At 44.1% G+C, this 19,775-nt stretch overlaps 1 protein-coding gene across 4 annotated transcripts in view; it reads left to right on the top strand.

Moving 5' to 3' along the window:
- Window positions 1-19,775, top strand: part of LOC115085149 (glyoxylate/hydroxypyruvate reductase B-like) — a 144,903-nt gene that overhangs the window by 87,254 nt on the left and 37,874 nt on the right. For all 4 annotated transcript variants that reach the window (XM_029590804.1, XM_029590805.1, XM_029590802.1 and 1 more), the window contains one exon: window positions 2,986-3,157. In XM_029590804.1, the coding sequence (XP_029446664.1) occupies window positions 2,986-3,157 (172 nt within the window). The remainder of the gene's footprint in view (window positions 1-2,985; window positions 3,158-19,775) is intronic.

The following is a 19,775-nucleotide window of genomic DNA, read 5'->3' as shown; positions in this document are numbered from 1 at the left end:
CTTCCCGGCTCGGCTGGGGAGGCTTGCAGGTTATAGGGGAGGGGGTTTGCAGGAGTGGGGGCAGTTGGTCTTCTGCCCCCACTTTCCACTTTGGAGGAAGGAGTGGATGGCAGGGGGTTCTGTGACCTCCTCCTGCCGATGTCTTTCTTTGGGGTGAGAAGGAAGAGGGATGGGGTGTGTGTGTGTGTGTGGGGGGGGGGGGGGGGGGCACGGGATTGAGGGCAGATAACAGCGGGGCTGTCAGCACCACTTTCCCCCAATGTTTCTTTGGGTTGGGAGAGAGGGGGTCTGTCAGTAACCCCTGCTGATGTTTTGGGGAGGGAGGGATGGGGAATGGTCAGGGGCTGTTGGCACCATGTTTTCCAGCACGCTCCACCAAGGCAATATCGCAGGCCCCTCTGGCCCCTGACGAAGGCATCAAAATACAGCTTATGTCGGGCTTAATTTTTTTTTTTTTTTTTTTCTGATCAAGTAAATTGGATTACTGTACTAGATTGCCTGGTTTCAGTCATATGTGGCTGATCTTAAGATAAGTAAGGCAATTCTTCTTAGATTTTAATGCAATAGAAAATGTTTACAAAAAATGGGGGAGGTTGATGATTAAATTAAAGAGCTGTTTTTAACACTTTAGTGACGTGAAGAGGTCACAGTGAGGTGGTGTTTGTTAAGCTCTATGAGATGAAGCTCCTCCAGATATGTATCTATAGATACTCTATATCAGTTTGGGGAACTCGTCTGCTGGTTAATCTTGCTTAAGGGTGACACCTAGTGGCTAGAAGGAGCCCTGGTGCATATCTCCCCGGCCCAGGCCCATCACTGCACTGACTGAACTAAGCATATGTTGGGAGGGGATATAAAACAGGGGGGGAATCCCCAGGTAGCTGTGAATGAAGGTTCGTTTCACCAGATCCCAGCCCTGGTTCTGTTTGAACTGAAAGTACAAAGGACCCGGAGGAAAATTGCCTGATCACCAACCGCCCCCCCCCCCCCCGCCCCCCCCCCCACACACACACACACACTCACAAAACAGGGATGTTGGTAGAATATCTGAGAAAATGATGGGAGTGTCCATAGTATTGTCTGCTCCTCTGTGTTTGTTTGGGAGATAGGATTCTCTGAATTTGGATAAAAAGCAAATACAATTACTGACACACTTATTGCATGCAGCCCAGATCACTATAGCCTATTACTGAAAAAGAGAGCCACTTTTGAGCCATTGGAAAGGGGTGGTAGCTGAGATTGCTATAGAAAAACTCTCACTTGTGGGCTTAAAAATAACCCAACTGGATATGATAAGATTTGGGAGAAATATCGGCAATGGCAAAGTACGATTGTATAATTTATAAGTTATGTTTACTTGAATATGTTTTTTGTAATTTGAGTTTTTGGGGATACTCTGTTATTGTATGTTTCTTTTATGTATTTTTGGCTTCTTTTTCCTACTCTTTCTATGTGATAACTGGTGACTTTAAATAAAAAGTTAAAACAAAAAACAGGGATAATCTATAGCAATAACATAATTCCACAACAATAAGATCCATCTCATTATTTTCTGCAAACCCGAAAGAGATATTATTAAGTAAATGGTTTACAATCAAAATTACTTTCTCGAGAAGAGGCAGATCATACCCCCAAAACTCAATATCATGAAGATCCTAAAATATACACTTTACTTAGGATTGTTCAGGAATCCACACCATTCTATCAATCCCAGATTAGATATCATCTATTAGCAACAGTACCCCAATGGGCTAATAGCGAGTCTGAGAAATCCAAAACTATGCACCTATCAGGGCAAACAACCATGATATTAGATGCTGCTGGAATAACAGATAGTCATCCACTTATTTAAGGTTTAGAGTTAGTCATTTTGAAACCATCTGAGATCAATCCAGTAATGATGAATTGTACAGGCTCATGCGGTTTATCCATAGGGTCCTTTGTTTTCAATGTAAACCAGATTTCACCCAATTATTCCGTGATTTTTCCAAAAGTGACCATCTGTTTAAACCGATTTTCTCCTGACTTTAGGCTGATCAAAGAGCAGCTCCAGAGCTGCAGATGTAGTGTCTCAAGGCCTCCAGTAATTGCTAGAAGCTAGCACGGGCCAAAGCACCTGCAGCGTTTCAAGTTCCATCCCTCAGCAGCAACAGCGCTCACCCACCAGTGCTACTGATAACGGCGTTTCAAGTCCTGCCTCCTCCTCTGCCAGGCAGCCAAGGCGCCTGCTGCTTGGTGCTGCCAATGCAGCATATGAAGTGGGCCCTGCCCACCAGAAGCTGCTCCTGGCAGGCTCCCTGGCCCCTCACAAAAGCAGAAGTGCAGGGCTGCAGAGTACAGGAGCCTGAACATTAAGGGATGTAAACTCTGCATTCCACTTAATGGTGTTTTGAGAGAGTGGTGGTGGAAGAGTATAAAGAATGCTGAAAGTTGATTCGCAGCCAAGTTTAAATAATTAACAACAAGGATAATAACTTGCATCCCAAGATTTGGAATGCTCTCTTCCCCGTCAACTGGCCTGTGGCTCAATCTCATCCGGCCCGCAGAAAGATCTCTCACCCACTTTACTCTCGTCTTCTCCCAGCCGCCCCTGGTTCACCACCCGGCTGGGTCATCATAGGGGAATCCCTACCCAACTCCCAGCAAGTCGCAACACGATTTGGCCCTGGGACTGCTTGATGTAGACTTAATGCAGCCCTTTTAACCTTGAAAAGATTCCCCACCCCGACATGATAAGTTCAATGAGGAGTGTGAAATTTTGACAGTGCTGTGAAGGATGAAGAGTGCACTCGCATGCCCCTTTCTTGTAGTCCTACTTTCTCTCTGGTCTGGTATCCAAGAAAACAAATGACTTTGGTAGACCATCTGAGGTTTGGTTCAATTATCAACTATATATAGTAGGCTTGCCCAGCATAGTACCTATGAAAAATGCATTGCGTTTAGCACGTGAGATAATTGCACCTAAATCTTTTCATTGTTTCTCAGCCATTCAGATTGCAGAATCGCCAGACACTCAATATTTTTATAGGAATCGGATAGCAGATGGCGTTACAGGGGCTACTCTTGGTATCGTTGGAATGGGCCATATCGGGCTCAAGATTGCTCAGCGAGCCAAAAGCTTTGAAATGAAGATTCTATATCACAATAGGAAACAAAGGTAATAAAGACTTCTGTAACCTTCTGGCATGAACACTACTCTTTTCATTTTTATTTCTTTAAGAGATGGATCAGGGGCTCCATTGTGGTAGGAAACTATCTATCTGTTTATTTCTTTAAAATCATTTTTATACCACATGCTCCCAAGGTTGCAGAGGTTTACAATAGTAGGAAATTTACATACATAATTAAAACAAAGCCAGCTTAAAGGACAGACAGAATCACATTAAAAAAAAATAGAAAGGGTAAATAGAAAGGGTGCATCTCATGTCATTCAGGTTCAGGTTCCTTCACAGCCTGACATTAAAGGGTAGAGTTTCAAAGACACCCACGTGCATCCATGTGCGCGCGGTTCCCGGCGTGCGCAAATGGACACAGCGATTTTAAAAGATGCGCGCATCACCTCACGCATGTTATAAAATACAATTCCCGCATGCATATGCACGCCCGATTTTTATGCGATGGGGCTACGCCAATTCCCTTCCAGTCCTCTCCAAATAAGGAGGGAACTTTCCTATCAGCCTATCTTATCTTCCTCCCTTTTCCCCTCTCCTCCGTGGCCCCTAAACTTACCCTAACTAAACTCTTTTTTTTTTTTTATTTTCAAACTTACCTACTCCTTCGAGCAGCAGTAAGTTCTGCGCGCTGGCCGGCTGCCGGCACGCGCTTCCTCAGAACAGGGCCTAATGTCTGCTGTCCCTCCCCTTTCACAAAGCCCAGCACATCTGCGCGTATCAGGAGATACATGAGTGGCCAATCCGTTGCAAAAATGCTCTTGGCACACACACAGCCTGGACTCGTACGTACCTTCCGGTATTTGTGCGCGCCGGGTTATTAAACTTTGGCCTTAAGTGTCAATATGCTGAGAGCTAATTTCAATTTCCTTACAACAGTTTTCTTCCTTGATTTAGGTTTCTGTACACTGAAAGACTATTCTGAATGTGGCTTATTGTTTTATTATTGAAGGAAAGCTGCTTCTTGTAGTTTGTTTTTTCACCTTGTCCAAAAACCATTTATGCAGTGAGTCTCTCCATCCATCTGTCCATCCGTCCACTTTCAGAAAAACAGCACATTGTGAGGTGGTGACCTGTGCTTAGTTCCTTTTGGTTATTTAGTATTCATTTCCGATATAACGGGGGCAGTTTTCATTAAGCTAACTAGTGGCAAGGTCTATGTGACTACCTTTTTATTCACGTACAAGTATGCAAATTCTCAAAAATTCAATTTTAAATATGCATGTGTAAAAAAATACCTGCTTATTTTGCCTCTGCTATTTCTCTGAGCAGTGGGATAAGGTAAAACTACACATGTAGATTTGACAATTCAGTTAGGGGTAAATACTGAAAAGTTAGACGGGCATTTAAGTTAGCCAGATAGACATATCCAGCTAACTTGGATGGGATATTCAGCAGCAAGGCAAAACAACTGAATATCCTCGTATAGATCACAACTTAAACGGATAAGTCTTAGCCGTCTAAATGTAGACATGCTATTGAGCAGGTCTAACTTAGATGGATAAGTTATCTGTCTAAGGCTGAAGATCGCTATTTAGCCGGATAACTTATCCAGGTAAGTAACATCACCCCAATCTGCCCATTGCCAGTTTACTTTTTCTTCAGGTAAAAGATAGCCAGATAAGTCACTTATCTGGTTATCTAATGGCCGCTGAATATAACCGGAAATTAGAGGTTGAGCTCCTGGCCTATGTGGAGACGGATATGTATGCTGGGGTCCAGGAGAGGGAAAGAATACCCAAGATAAATCTTACAACCAAAGTAAAAACATGATACATAAGGTCAACAAGTCCATAAGCTGCATAAAGAGACACAGAAATAAATTGGGATATAACATTGTGTAGTGAAACAATACTGAGAGAGTAAGAACTTAAATTCATATTCTCCAACAACAAATTGAAAATATAGTAACATAGTAACATAGTAATGACAGCAGAAAAAATACCAAAATGGTCCATCTAGTCTGCCCAGCAAGCTTCCCAAGGTAGTAACTGCCGCTCCATGCATGTTAACTCCATGTTTCTGTTAAGGGAAGTAACTGCCACTCCGTGCAGATTACCCCCAAGCTTTTTTTATTTATTCCCATCCTCTACCTTTTAGAGATCCACAGTGTTTATCCCATGCCCCTTTGAAATCCTGCAGAGTTTAGTCTTCACCACTTCCTCTGGAAGGGCATTCCAGGCATTCACCACCCTCTCAGTGAAGAAATATTTCCTGACATTGGTTCTAAGTTTTCCTCCCTGGAGTTTCAAATCGTGACCCCTAGTTCTACTAAATTGTTTCCAATGAAAAAGGTTTGTTGAAGACCATGGATCATTAAAACCTTTCAAGTATCTGAAGGTCTGTATCATATCACCCCTGCTCCTCCTCTCCTCCAGGGTATACATATTCAGGTTCTTCAACCTCTCCTTATGTCATTTGATGGAGACCACTCACCATTTTGGTCACTCTTCTCTGGACCACCTCCATCCTGTCTCTGTCCCTTTTGAGATACAGTCTCCAGAACTGAACACAGTACTCCAGGTGAGGCCTCACCAAGGACCTGTACAAGGGGATTATCACTTCCCTTTTCTTACTAGATATTCCTCTCTCTGTGCAGCCCAGCATTCTTCTGGCTTTGGCTATTGCCGTGTCACACTGCTTCGTCAACTTCAGGTCGTTAGACACTATCACCCCAAGTTCTCTCTCCTGCTCTGTGCACATCAGCCCTTCACCCCCCAACGCATACATTTCTTTCGGATTACCACACTCCAGATGCATGACTCTGCATTTCTTGGCATTGAATCCCAGCTGCCATATCTTTGACCACTCTTCCAGCTTCCTTAAATTCATTGCTCCTTAAACAGCAGCAGAAGTACAAACATTGTGGTGATATGAAGAAAACAGAAGTGAAAGATATCAAAATTTTAGACAGAACTCAAAGCAGTTCTACGAGGAACTGGGAAAAAAATGTTAGTATAGTTAAACCACTATCAACCAAAGTCAAAACAGAAGAATTCTGGAGAAATTTATATGAGGATCCTCTAGAGTACAACAGGGTAGCAGAATGGCTACCTAGCATACAGGACTATGGAATGGCCTTAGTAACAACAAAAGAACTGGAAACCAAATTAGAGAACCCCACATTGGAAGAGCCATAACCTTGATGGAGTGTCCAACTTTTGGCTCAAATATTTAACATTTCTTCAGCAAGACATGGAATACTGCAACAATCAATTGATCAGACAACCAGAACTAACACCACTATGGCAAATAAAGGAAGAATAATTCTCCTTCCAAATAAAATCCCCAAAGGTTTCTGACCAATAACATGTCTACCTATAAGCTACAAGCTGTTTATTGCAAAATATACAGACAGAATATATGATCACTAATAGGCTCAATAATTCAGGCCCTGATATTGAAAGCACATATAGTGCTAGATAGCTGAATAAGTAGGAATTATCTGGTTATCTTGCTGCTGCTGAATATCCAGTTATTTTCAGTGACTACTAGAGAGCTGAATAAGTCACTTATCTGGCTATCTGAATAACTGGATAAAATGTGGGTTGTAGTGAGTTGATCAGGGCTCTTATCCAGTTAAGATATTCAAATAAGTTATACCTGCCAAAGAACAGGTTTAACTTAGCTGGATATAACTTGTCCAGCTAAGTAGCAGCTTATACGGGAATATTCAGTGGCATAGCTGTGTTGCTGAATATGTCTTGTAACTTAGCCGGATAAGTTATATCCGGCTAAGTTACATACCCAGATAATTTTAAAAATTGGACCCATCATGGGCAGCAAAAGAGGAGCATATGGAACTAAATACCAGTTGATGTTGAATAAAGCCATCATGGCCAGTTGTAAGAAAGGTTGAAACCTAAGTTTATTATTGAATGATTATAAAAAAAAAAAAAAAAAAACACAAAAAACCCCCTTTTATAGCATCCTTAATTGGAGCCGACTGGGAGGGAACTGGGGAAGGCCTACTTGCGTCACCGCGCGTTGCTTTTTAAAATCCCCCCCAAGCGCGTGACTCACGATCCGCCTGCACATGTGCATGGGAAATGAATTTTATAACATGCATGTGCCGAAGCGTGAATGTTATAAGATAGCCGCTTCCATGTGCATGCGCCAGGAAATACACGCACATGGACACACACGTGTGCCTTTTAAAATCGACCCCCTAAGTTTACCGTGAAAATGTAGTGACCTGCACTCTTTCATTTTTTTTTTTTTTCAAAATAATTTTTATTGTCAGGAAGACGATACCCCATCATGGGATATAGATAACTTGATAAACATAGGAACAGCGTACACTCAAAGCGATGTACATATAGTAACAATACAGCAGCCAATCCCACTGTAATCGTACTCCCTGGTTTTACATTTACATCCATTCCCCTCCCTACCTCCTCCACACAGCTAACCAATTCCAAAGCAATCCCATTCACATCTCAGTCATACCACACGCACACAACCCATTCCCACCCTCCCCCCACCCCTCCCGAACCTCAGTTATGACCATATGGGTTTATATCCATTATTACTGAGCTCAATCTGTAGAGCAGAAGGAAATAGCGCATAACATGCATTCTAACAGGCACAATATATCTTGTCTGGCTTCCTCTTGCCAGAGCAAAAGTCCATATATTCCATCTGTAGTAGCGAGGCCATCCTGCCGAACCATATATCAACTGATGACTGTGCCAGAGGATCAGTCCAGATGGCCAATATGGTGCGGCATGCCATCATAACCGCCAGGCATTCAAACATTGCTCTGGAATGCATACCTAGGACCCGGCCTGCTTGCTGGTGAGCCAGTAAAAGGTGACCTGTATTGGAGATAACACAGCCAGTACATTTATGAATCACCTCAATAACTGACCGCCAAAAAAGTGCCACCCGTGGGCATGTAAGCAGGCGGTGATATAGATGGCTCTCTACAATGCCACACTTGCTACATAGAGGAGTCTGAGTAATCTTCATGTGAAACCGTCGAACATCATCATAATAGATATTGAAGAATTTTGAATTGGACCTCACGAAGACCCACAACAGGCAATAACCGGCAGAGGGCCGTAAAACAGCTCTTCAGGTAAGTCGGAGCTGTCCAGCGGATCGTAAGATACTGCAGGCGTCCTGCCTGTCTAAGGGATTGACCCAGTTTTTTCCAACCACTAATCATGTTAGGCAGGCAGTGTCAAAGACTTTATTAGCAAACACAGTTTCCTTTGTCAATTCCTCCACAGACCAGGAAAAACATTGAATGTAATGGCAGGCTTGCAGGCACGCATAAAAGTATTTGGTGGGTAGCCGAAACGTGCGGGCCAGAGTAGCAAAATCTTGGATAATGTGAGAGTCCGGGTCCAACAAATGGAATATATATACCACCCCATTATCCGCCCAAGCCTGGAAAACAGCTTTGCTATCCCACCTCGGCACAAAACTCTCCCCAAAAAGGGCAGAAAGAGGGAGGCAATGCCCCGCAGTCCCCATTGTTGCCGTAACCACCTCCATGCTCATATACAGGGGCATAAGAATATTCTAGGATAAGCCATGGGACACCGCAGCCCTGGGCGCAGCTGAATAAGACTCAAAGGGGAACTAGGCTGAGACATCTTATTTAACAGAAACTTTTGTAAACTAGTGCGCAATTGAAGGTCTCCGGGCTTCAGCCAGCAAGGGATCATGTGCAGCAGGTAAAGAAGCCATTTTGATAAGGGCACTTATACCAAATAGAGAAAATGGCAGAGGGGTCCACATCTGCATCTGTGCCCGAAGCTTAAGGAGACACAGGGTAATATTCAGCTCGTAAAGCTTGTCCAGTTGTCGGGGAACCCATACACCCAAATACTTTTTATCAGGGGCCCTCTGAAAAGGAAAAGGGCTGTCCCAGGAGCCCGGCAGGTGAGCATTTAGAGCCAAGGCCTCTGACTTTCCATAATTAATTGTCAGCCTCGCCACCAGTCGGAACCGATCAAAAAGATGAAGAATAATAGGCACGCTGGTGCGAGGTCTCCCACAAACAAAAGAATGTCTTCAGCAAATAAAGCAGTCTTCAAAGGATGGTCATCAACACTAATCCCAGTGAATCCCAGTTCGCTCCACAGCTGAATGCCAGGGGTTCCAAATCAACACAAATAACAGCATGGAGAGGGGGCAACCCTGCTGGACCCCACAATACAGAGAAAAGGGTTCTGTGGGCTCTCCATTAAGCAGAATAGAGGCGTTAGGGTTACTATAAAGAGCCTCCAGCCATTGAAGGTACGCCCCTGAAAAACCATAGCGGAGCAGAGCCCAGAACATAATATTCTCATGACAAGGAGTCCAAATGCCTTTTCCTCATCCAGATTCAGGACCAAGGCCTCCTCTGTCGGTTGGTAGCTGAGGACCGCCAGCAGTCGTCGAACATTGCAAACCCCTTGCCTCCCCTTAACAAAATCCTTCTGATCGGCATGGATAAGGAGGGGTAAAATTCCATTCAACCGGGCCGCAAGGACAGGTGCCATAATTTTTACATCCACATTTAACAGGGAAATGGTCTATACGAGCCCACTTCTAAGGGGTCTTTCCCCGGTTTTGGGAGAACTACAATGACAGACCGATTGGAGGCCTCGGCAATATGGGTAGAGTGCAAGAGGTCAGCATAATATTTCTGCAGCGGGGACAAGACTGTAAATTTCAATATCTTGTAAAATTCTGAGCCTAACCCATCTTGGCCCGCTGCTTTACCCAATTTGAGCTTCTGGATGACAGCATAAATTTTCCCATTAGTAATAGGACTATTTAGCGTAGTAATTTGGTCTACAGAATACGAGGGCCACGAGATCCCCTGGAAGAGGGACTCCGCGATATTGGCATCCATAGGCTTAGGGCCATATAGGGCCACATAATATTCCCGAAATCTACGCGTAATGTCTATGTGTGTATTCATATGGACCCCCTGGGAATCTCAGATCCCCATAACAGATGCTCGCTGGCCTTTGGCCTGAACAAGGTGAGTCATTAGTCGTCCAGCCCTATTTCCGTGTTTATATAACTGGTACCGGTAGTAAAGGAGCGATTTGGATGCCCTCCGGTGGAGCAAGCCATTAAGAGCTGTCCTTGCCCTATCAGCAGTTGCCTTAGACTTCTCCGTTAAGGAGGTCATGTGTTGCTGCTGGGCATGTTTAAGAACAGCAGTTAGCCTCAAAATTTCAGCATTACATTTTTTATTAGCCCAGGCCACATACGCTATGGTGGCACCCCGCATCACCGCCTTTCTGCCTCCCACACAGTCGTTGCGCTCATATCAGGGGTAGCATTATGCTTCAAGTATTCTGTCCAACTACTTTGTAAGTAAGTGTGGAATGTTTTGTCCAAATATAGATTGGGGCGCAGGCGCCAGGAGAACGGGGGTCGAGCACCGGCGCCACAGTGTAATGTCACCTCACAGGGGCATGATCAGAAATGGAAATGGTTCCGATATTGGCCTCCACCACCCTCGGGGAAACAGCAGTCCGACACCAGCAAGTAATCCAACTGTGAATAAATCTGGTGGGGTTGGAAAAAAACGTAAAGTCAGAGTCCCCGGATGAAGTACCTGCCAAATATCCATTAATTGCAGCTTGTCACATAAGAGACTGATACCTTTACTTTGGTCTGAGGTGTGAACAGGCTTGGGGGGTCGATTATCTAACTGCTTGTTCGCGACTATATTAAAGTCACCCCCAACCACCAAGCAACAGTCAGAGAACCCAGCTAATCGACTCACCAGGGAAGCAAAGAAAGGGGGAGAGTACACATTAGGAGCATAAATATTACACAGTACCATTTTCTGATCATATAACGTACCTACTACAATCACATATCTTCCCTCTGGGTCCTGGTAGGTTTGCGCCTGTTGAAAAGGCAAATTCTTATGAATAAAAATGGCGACCCCACCTCGCCGCGAACTAAAAGAGGAATAGTAGCAAAGGCCCACCCAGCCTCTCTGCAATTTGGCGTGTTCTTTATCGCTGAGATGCGTTTCTTGCAGAAATACCACCTGGGCCCGCATGCGCTTAAACATTGTAAATAGTTTCTTTCTTTTGATCAGGGAGTGGACCCCATCAATATTCAATGAGTCTATTTTAACCTGCGCCATACCAGGAACCCAGAAGGACACATAGGAAGGTGATACCCTTCGTATATAGGCTACCAAGGCCCCGCAGCCTGGGCCTTGGAGAACAGCAAAATAGATACCGAGCAAGCCAGAAATGCAAGACCCCCCTCAGACATAAAGAGGTTCCCCCTTTACCCTGCCCCTCAAATCCCCCCACACTCATATCAATACTCATTCCATTCATACCTAACATCACAAACATCCCCACCAACCACCACTTTCGAATCAGCTTACTTCCACACTCCTGAAGGCCCAGGCACACCCCACCCTGCACAAACCAGCAGGGTCTGGGGTGCCCTCCTCTAGTCCCGCTCCCCTCCCGGGTCTATCAAAAAGTTCTCCCCCCCTACAAACACCAAATGGTCATAGAGATAACAAAGAAACAAGCTTCAACCAAACATTAGCAAACATTGCTGGCCCCGAACAGTACGTCGCAAAACCCAATTGAATTGAAACAGTGAGCCCTGACAATCGGTGGTGAAGGAGGCATCTCCCAGGCCCCCACACTCCGCCCCTTAGAAGTCGGTCCGGAGCCTTTCGCTCAAGTCCTCACACGCTGCTCTGCGGGCCAAGATGTAGAAGACTAGAGATCCCCCTGTTACGGCTACCTCACTCACCCAGGTACCATCACAATGGCCGTCGTAGTTCTTCCAGCTGAACCGTGCCAAATATAGGAACAAAGAACTGTATTCAAGACACTCTTGCCTCACTCCTCCTCATGCCATGGTAGAGTCTTAAGGAAGCCGTCTGCTGCCTCCTTAGAAGTGAAAACAAATACTTTATTGTCATGATGTATGCGTAACTTTGCTGGATACAGCAACGCAAATTGAATGCCCCATTTATGAAGCTCCGTACAGACTGGCGATAACAATTTCCATTGCGCTGCAGTGCTCACTGAGAAGTCGCTGAACATCATAATGCGGCTGTTCTGGTACTCCACCACTGCTTTCTGACAAAAGGCCCGCATCAATTGTGTTTTATGCTCCCAGTGCAAGATGCGTGCCATCACAGGCCGAGGCCTGCCATTTCCATCACAGGGAGAGCCCATCCAATGAATTCATTCGCACTGTAAGTGTTCCTCCACCAAATCCAGTCCGACCTGTCCCGGGAGCCACTTCTCAAAGTTGCGCAGTTCACCATCCTTCACTTGCTCTGGAAGGCCAATGATTTTCAGATTCTTCCGACGTCCTCTGTCCTCTTGTTCTTCCATCCGGCTCAGAAGCTCACGTTGCTTGGTACCAGTTCCTCCACTTGTCGCTCCGAGTCAGAAACCCGGTCCCCAAGATCCGAGATGGTGGCCTCAGCCGTGTCCAGGCGCTTGGACTGACTTTCCATAACTGATTTAATATCCTCTATAGAAGTCTGAAGTTTAATAAGCCTACCATCAAGGGCTTCTGTGACTCGCTGAGAAATCTGCTTCAGGGTCTCCTCTGTGAAGGAGGAGGTCACATTTTCACTTGTAGGGGCCGTGGCCATTTTTGGTTTCACTATACATGGCTGATGAGTGCTGCGATCGCTGGTGCAGTATCTGCTGTGATTTCGCATGCCCAGTGCTGCGTCGCCGTTGGATCGCCTCAGCTCGGGGGAATCCAGAATCAAAGGGATCCAAGTTCAGCAAGGGAGGGACTCCTCTAGGCAGCCTCCGGACCCACCCGGTACACTGCTCTCCCGGCAGACCCGCTAAGTAAAGGTGCAGCGCACGCTCTTACCCGATCGGTTGTGCAGCTCCTTGGGCTGGTATCCAGCACTTTCAGGGACTTCCAGCTGTCGGGACTGTCAAGCTTTGGTGAGGGAGAGCTTTGGTGAGGGAGAGCGATTTTAAGCAAATTCAGGGAGCGGGGCCACGGAGCTCTACCCGTGTGCTTCCGTCTCTCGTGACATCGCTGGAAGTCTCCACTCTTTCATTTATGAAGGTGACCAGTATGTCATCCCTAACATCAAGATCCAGGATTTAGCAAGGAATATTGCAGGGATATTTCCTATTACCACTTCTGTTTATCTAGCACTGAATCACTGAATACTTTTATCAAGTCTGTGGGCTATGGATTTAGAAACACTAATTTATTTATTTATTTGTTTGTTTTATATACCATCAATCTGTAAACAATCTAGATGGTGTACAATAAATACATACAAAATTCAAAATACATTGCAAGAGTTATTTAAAATTAATTAAAACAAGTGCAAAATAATTAAAATAAGTTCATTAAAATATAAATAAAGTAAGGAGGGAAAACAAACTAGGAGTATTTATGTTAAATTTTAGGAGATACAGACATTTTAAAAGTTAGTAAAATGGATACAAATTAAATTTAAACTAAAATTCTGTTAAAATAGGTAAAATAATGATCCACAGATAACATAGCACCTGCTATTTGTAGATGATTTGAAGTATTACACCTACTGTGATTGTCATTTAGCAGAACATCTCTGAGTAGTGAATAGCTTCTCAAATGACATCAGGATGTCATTGGCCTAGACAAATTTGCCAAGGCACTCTTCTTCAAAGGAAAATAATGCAAAACTGAAAACACTGTAGAATGTAACATAAAAGATCTTAAGCAGGAAGGCATTTATAAATATCTAGGAGTATAAGAATGTGCAACAGGTCTGAGAAATAAGATCAGCAAAGAATACCATAGGAGACTGAAATGGATATTGAAAAGTGCTTTAACAGCATGGATTAAGGTACAAGCTATCAATCAACTTGCAATCCCCACACTCTCCTACAGTTTTGGAATTGTAGACTGGCTCAATAAAGATCTCAAACAGTTGGATATAAGAACAAGAAAACTTCTCCATGCCCATCCAGCAATCTGTAAGGATCAGTGTATACTGAGATTGTACCTTCCAATAGGTGGTACAGGCCTGATAGAAATAGACTATATATAGAGAGCTGCTGTGATTGACCTTCAAGCATACCTAACATCATCAGTAGATCCAAATACTCAAAAAGAGGTCAATATTGAGCATTATTTAGCCGGATAAGTAGGGACTTATCCAGCAAAGTGGCAGTGGCTGAATATATGGTCCCATTCAGTGGCAACCACTTAACCAGATGAGTACTTATCCGGCTAAGTAGCCAAATAAGTGGTAAGTGGGATGTGGGTGTTCCAGGGAGGAGCTACTTATCCCGCTAGCTTAGCCAGATAAGTAACAATATTCAAACTTATCCAATTAAGTTAACCAGATAATTAGATCTGCTATTGAGCAGGTTAAAAGTTAGCCAGGTAAGATTTATTCACTAACTAGAAATTTTTACAGGGATATTCAGCAGTATTCCTGTGCTACTGAATATCCCTTGTACATTATCCGCTTAAGTCTTATCCAGTTAACTTAATTGGATATCTTTGAATATCTAACACGAAGTGTTGAAGTACGAAAGTGAACGGCCAGAATTGGTCTCCATCCAATCATTTTGACGAGCAGTCTAAATGAGTGAAAATCTATCAAGACCCAGGGGAAACATGCAAAGAATTTGCAAAACAAGAGAAATATTTCTTTAAAGAATTAGGCTAGCAAATAAGGAAAAATAATTGGTAAAATCATAATTACACTGGGAAGGAAATATAGAGAGTTACTTCAGAAACAACTACATGGATCAAAACCTGACAAAGAAATAGCTAAAGAGACCAATCTAAAGATGGGAGATGGATAGTTTCAGCATAAGACAGTGGACTACGGACGAGTTGGTTCACAACTGGCACAGGAAAAAATGTTAACAGAAAAATGCAGATTCTGTAAAAGAGAACTGGAAATAGTCACATACAGGAACATAAAATATGCAACGCTGGGTCACACCAAGATCCAATCAGCCCAGCATCCGGTCTCTGACAGTGGATAGTTTGGGTCACAATTACCCAGTAGATCCAAAAACATAGATTTATTTCTTGCTGCTCATTCCCATGGATAAATGCTGGCTTTCCCAAGACAACTTGGCTAATAATAATTGTTTATGGACTTTTCCTTCAGGAAATTGTCCAACTTCTTTTAAAACCTACTGTGCTAGTCACCTTGACTCTGTCCTCTGTTAACAAGTTCCTTAGCTTGATTTTAAGTCTACAGGTTGTTAGTTTCAGGGAAGGCCCTTGTTTTAGTACTATTGGAAAAAGTAATAACTGACCCTAATTTATCAATTGTCTCTTTTTAAAGCTGAAGAACCCCGACCTGTTTAGCTTTTCTTCATAAGGGAGTTGTTCCCAGGGCCTGTGCAGGGCATTAGGTGACCTAGGCGAACCTTACAGCCTTGTGCCCTACTGAATCCCTCAGCCCTGACCCTGATCTCTTCCCTCCCTGCCCAGCCCATGCACAATTAAAATTTATGCATTTAAAGTAACAGATTTTAGATGAAAAAGGACATTCAAAGTACAGTTTTCTGTGATAAAACTATCACAATTATAATTACAGGCATTGATGTATGCCAACCAGAAAATACTGCAAAAAAGACACTTTCAGCCCAAAAGGAATTAGGCCTATTGTAATGCATGTTGGGTGTGGTCTTAGCACTCATAAAGCCACGAGTAAACTGCATTACAATTACAATATAATAAACCTCCCATATCAAAACAGCATGACTTCCAGCACTCAAACTGAAACAACCCTACCTATGAAAATACAGCACTGCAAATATTACACCAGGTGCTTTTAAAACACCAATACACCTCCTGTTAGGAAAACAGAACAAGCTAAGATTCTTTAGATCCTTACACAGAAACTACATGCTAATAGAATACCTCATTTTGGTCACACATGCAGAATACAGACAGATCCTCACCAAATACAGAATAAACAGGGTCATTCTTCAAAATGCGTTATGGTATGAATGCACGCGATAACACGTTAACGCATGCGTTAATGCCATAATGCATGTGGTCATCGTGTTACCACAGGGCATGAATGCAAATTTTTTGAAGGGGCAGGATTGGGGAGGGATTTGGGCAGGATTAATTAAAATGAGGGGCAATATCGCACTGTGCGATAGCATATCGCATGCTATTGCATGGTTTTAACTACACCTTTTTTTTCCTGGCATTAAGCTGTGCAATATGCCCAAAGATTGCAAATTGCTTGGGGAGAGGAGAGAGAGAGAGTGCCTCTGGGGAGGCCTTCACAGAATTCAACTATTTATATTACTATAGGAGGGCCAGCTAATAGCTCGAAGTGAGGTGTTGGTGGTGGTTTAGGGTTTATGGGCCAGTTATAGATGCAGAGTGAGACATACGAACAGTACAGTACACCTCGGTGAGATTTGACTTCATTTGAAGTGAGGAAAGTCTCACAAAGATGAGATTTCTACTATGTTATCTCACCCTAGCTTGATGGTACTCTATTATAGAGTCCATCAAGCTAGGGTGAGAGAACATTATAGAAATGGAAAAAAATAAATATTACCATTGTCTATTATTCTTGTTTTGATTTTGATTTTATTATGAATATTAAATGTTTTATGTCATCTAGAGCCTGACACCAGGTGACTAATAAAATTAATAAATGAATAAATAAATAAAAAATATTAAACAAAATCAAGAAATAAAAAAACATCAATAGCAAAATCATACTAATGAAAAGAAATATTTAAATACTGCAGAGATACAGAATAACATCCAATAATATAAATATTTGTAAAAATGTTCCAAGCACCAAAATAAAAATATTTAAAAACATCAGCCATATCAATAAACACCCAATGATTGAAACTAACAAGGAAAAAAACAATCCCTGGCTCACCATACCTGAAAACATTTGATTTACAGATGCTATGAGAATATCAATGATTAGCGGGTGGTATGGAGAGTGGGGGGTTGTTGTGCACAAACCTTCTCGTCTTTGTTACACGTACACATACTGTCTGACTTTCACTTGCACAAATGTTCTCTTATACAATACAAAGGTACTTTCTCTCACACACACACACACACACTCCCTCACAGGCTCCTTCTTTCTCTTACTCATCCACACAATTTCTCAGGCTCCCATACACACACATCTACTCCCTCTCTCTCTGTCACATACAAACACCCAAGCTCCCTTGCTCTCTCACTCCCTCATACACACACACAACCTTGAAGGTTCCTTTTCTCTGTCACTCACAACCACACACACACACAGGCACCCTATTTCACTCTCACTCATATACAAACACACTGGCTCACTTGCTCTCTCACTCCAACACACAACCTCTCACTCTCACTGCCACACATATACTGGTTCCCTCTCTCTCTTCTTCATATACAAATACACAGGATCCCTTACTCTCTCACTCCACATATACACAACTCCACAGGCTCTCTCTCTCCCTTTTTCTCTCTCTTGCTCACATACAAACATACAAATTCCGTTTCTCTCTCACGCCAGGCCTCTCCCTGTCATCTTCTGCTGCAGGTGGGATGGGCTTCACCCTCCCGGGCCTATTTCACCCTCCCGGGCCTATTTCCTATCTTCAGCCATGGACAGGATAGATTCCACTCAGGACTCTCTCCTTCCTGTCTTTGGCCATAATCAGGATGGGATCTGCCCATGCCCCCTCCCCCCCCACCCCAGGGCCTCTCCCCTCATTTTCAGCCTTGGCCTGGATAGGCTCCACTCACGGCCTTCCTGGGCCTCTCTTTCCTGTTTTCAGCTGTGGGCAGGATGATCTCTGCCTCCAGCCCTGTCGGGCCTCTCTTTTTCTTGTGTTCAGGCATGAGCAGGATGGCCTCCACTCACAGCCCTCCCGGGCCTATTTCCTCCTCATCTTCGGCCACGGGGCAGGATGTGCTCCTTCTGTAGCCTGTTTGACTTCTCTCTTTGTCTTTGGCCAGGGGAAGATGGGCTCTGCCTGCAGCCTCGTGAGGCCTCTCTGTCTTTGGCCAATGGCCAGGGGCTCACACTGGTGATTTTGATGCCCAACCCCCCTAAAGGTTGGTGCTCTATGCAACCGCCTAATTCACCTAATGGAAGCACCAGCCCGAGTTGTTCCCATCCCCTTTATCATTTTTGTTGCCCTTCTCTATACTTTTTCCAGTTCTGCTGAAGCTTTTTTCAGATGGGAGGACCAGAACTGCAGTTGCCTTGTGGATCGATACCGAGGCATTATGATATTCTCCATTTTATTCTTCTTTCCTCGCCAAATAATCCTTGACATTTTATTAGCTGAATGTGATGTGCTGATGTCAGACTACCTGTATGCACTAGAAACTGTGTGAAAACTACAACATTACAGGACCAGAAAAACAGTGGAATTGGGATCTGTTATGATATTGAGGTGTTTGGTGGATAGTGACGCCTACAGGGAGGAGCCCCATAGGAAACTGTTGCACCAGGCTAGACTCAGATGCACAAACACAGAGAATATATCTTTATTATGCAGCTTGTATGGTTCACTAGAGGTGGCAGTAGAGAGTGATCCTCGGCAGAGAGTGATCCTCGGCAGAGGAGACCCGTCCCACAATGGTGGTATAAGGCCCCGATGCAGATATCCAGTGAGGCGCTGTAGGAGAGACAGACTGGCAGATGTTATTACACACTCCCTTGTAGCTGAATAGATAGAGTTCCAAATAAGCAGTAGAGAGAAGATAGGTAGCAACAGTCTGTGATCCTCGGCGGAGGACCCGTTCCACAATGGTGGTGTAGGGCCTGATGCAGATAGACAACGAGGAGCTGTAGATAAACAGACTGGGAGAAGTAGTACTCACTCTCTGTAGCTGATAGGTAGTGTTCCAGCATGTAGAAGAATTGGTAGCAGGCACCAGGATAGACACACAGGCCCTCGAGGAGCGAGTACCTGTATTTAGGATAGGCACCTGGAAATAAGCAAAGGGCCCCCGAGGAGCGGGTACCCAAGTTAGAAGAACCCCAGAGGGTGAAGATAGCTTCCAGCAGAAGCGGCAGAGCAGCTTCAGACCAGAATGAATCCAATCTGTTGTTAACTCGGCGAGAGTCAGCAAATGGGCAACCTTTTGTAGTCGGAAGCAGTGATGTCACTCGAGGGGGACGCCCCCGAGGTATGCTCCAACACTGCTATAAGACATGAGGCGTGTGCACGCGCACACCCTAGAAGGCCTCAAGTATAACAATACGGGACACCGTGCCCAAGGGATGCAGAGGGTGCGGCAAGGAGACGCTACTCACGCCATTCTCCCGAAGCTGGTGGAGAAGGCTGAAATAGAGGTAAGGCATGTCAGGCGAAGCCATCTGAGACCGACAGACGCAACAGGATCATCTAGGACATTCCAATTTCAATTGATAAAAAGCTCAGTGCAAGAAAACCAGACATTTTATATCCAGCCAGTGAACTGCCTAATCACTGTATCTGTGTGGTAAAGGAGAAAAGTACAAGAACAGCATTGTTAATAGAAATTTCAGGAACAAGCAACTATTCTGTGGAATGTAGAGAGATCTTAAATCTAGGAACCCAAAAGGTGTAGGTCTATCGAGGTGGAGTTAGGGTGGGGGGAGAAAGTTAGGTGCTTAGTATTGACTTTCAGCCCTAGGCATCT

This window comes from Rhinatrema bivittatum, chromosome 2, assembly GCF_901001135.1.
Source record: "Rhinatrema bivittatum chromosome 2, aRhiBiv1.1, whole genome shotgun sequence".
NCBI classification, from domain to species: domain Eukaryota; kingdom Metazoa; phylum Chordata; class Amphibia; order Gymnophiona; family Rhinatrematidae; genus Rhinatrema; species Rhinatrema bivittatum.
Note: the sequence above shows the minus strand (reverse complement) of the source record. Positions and strands in the feature narration are given on the sequence as shown.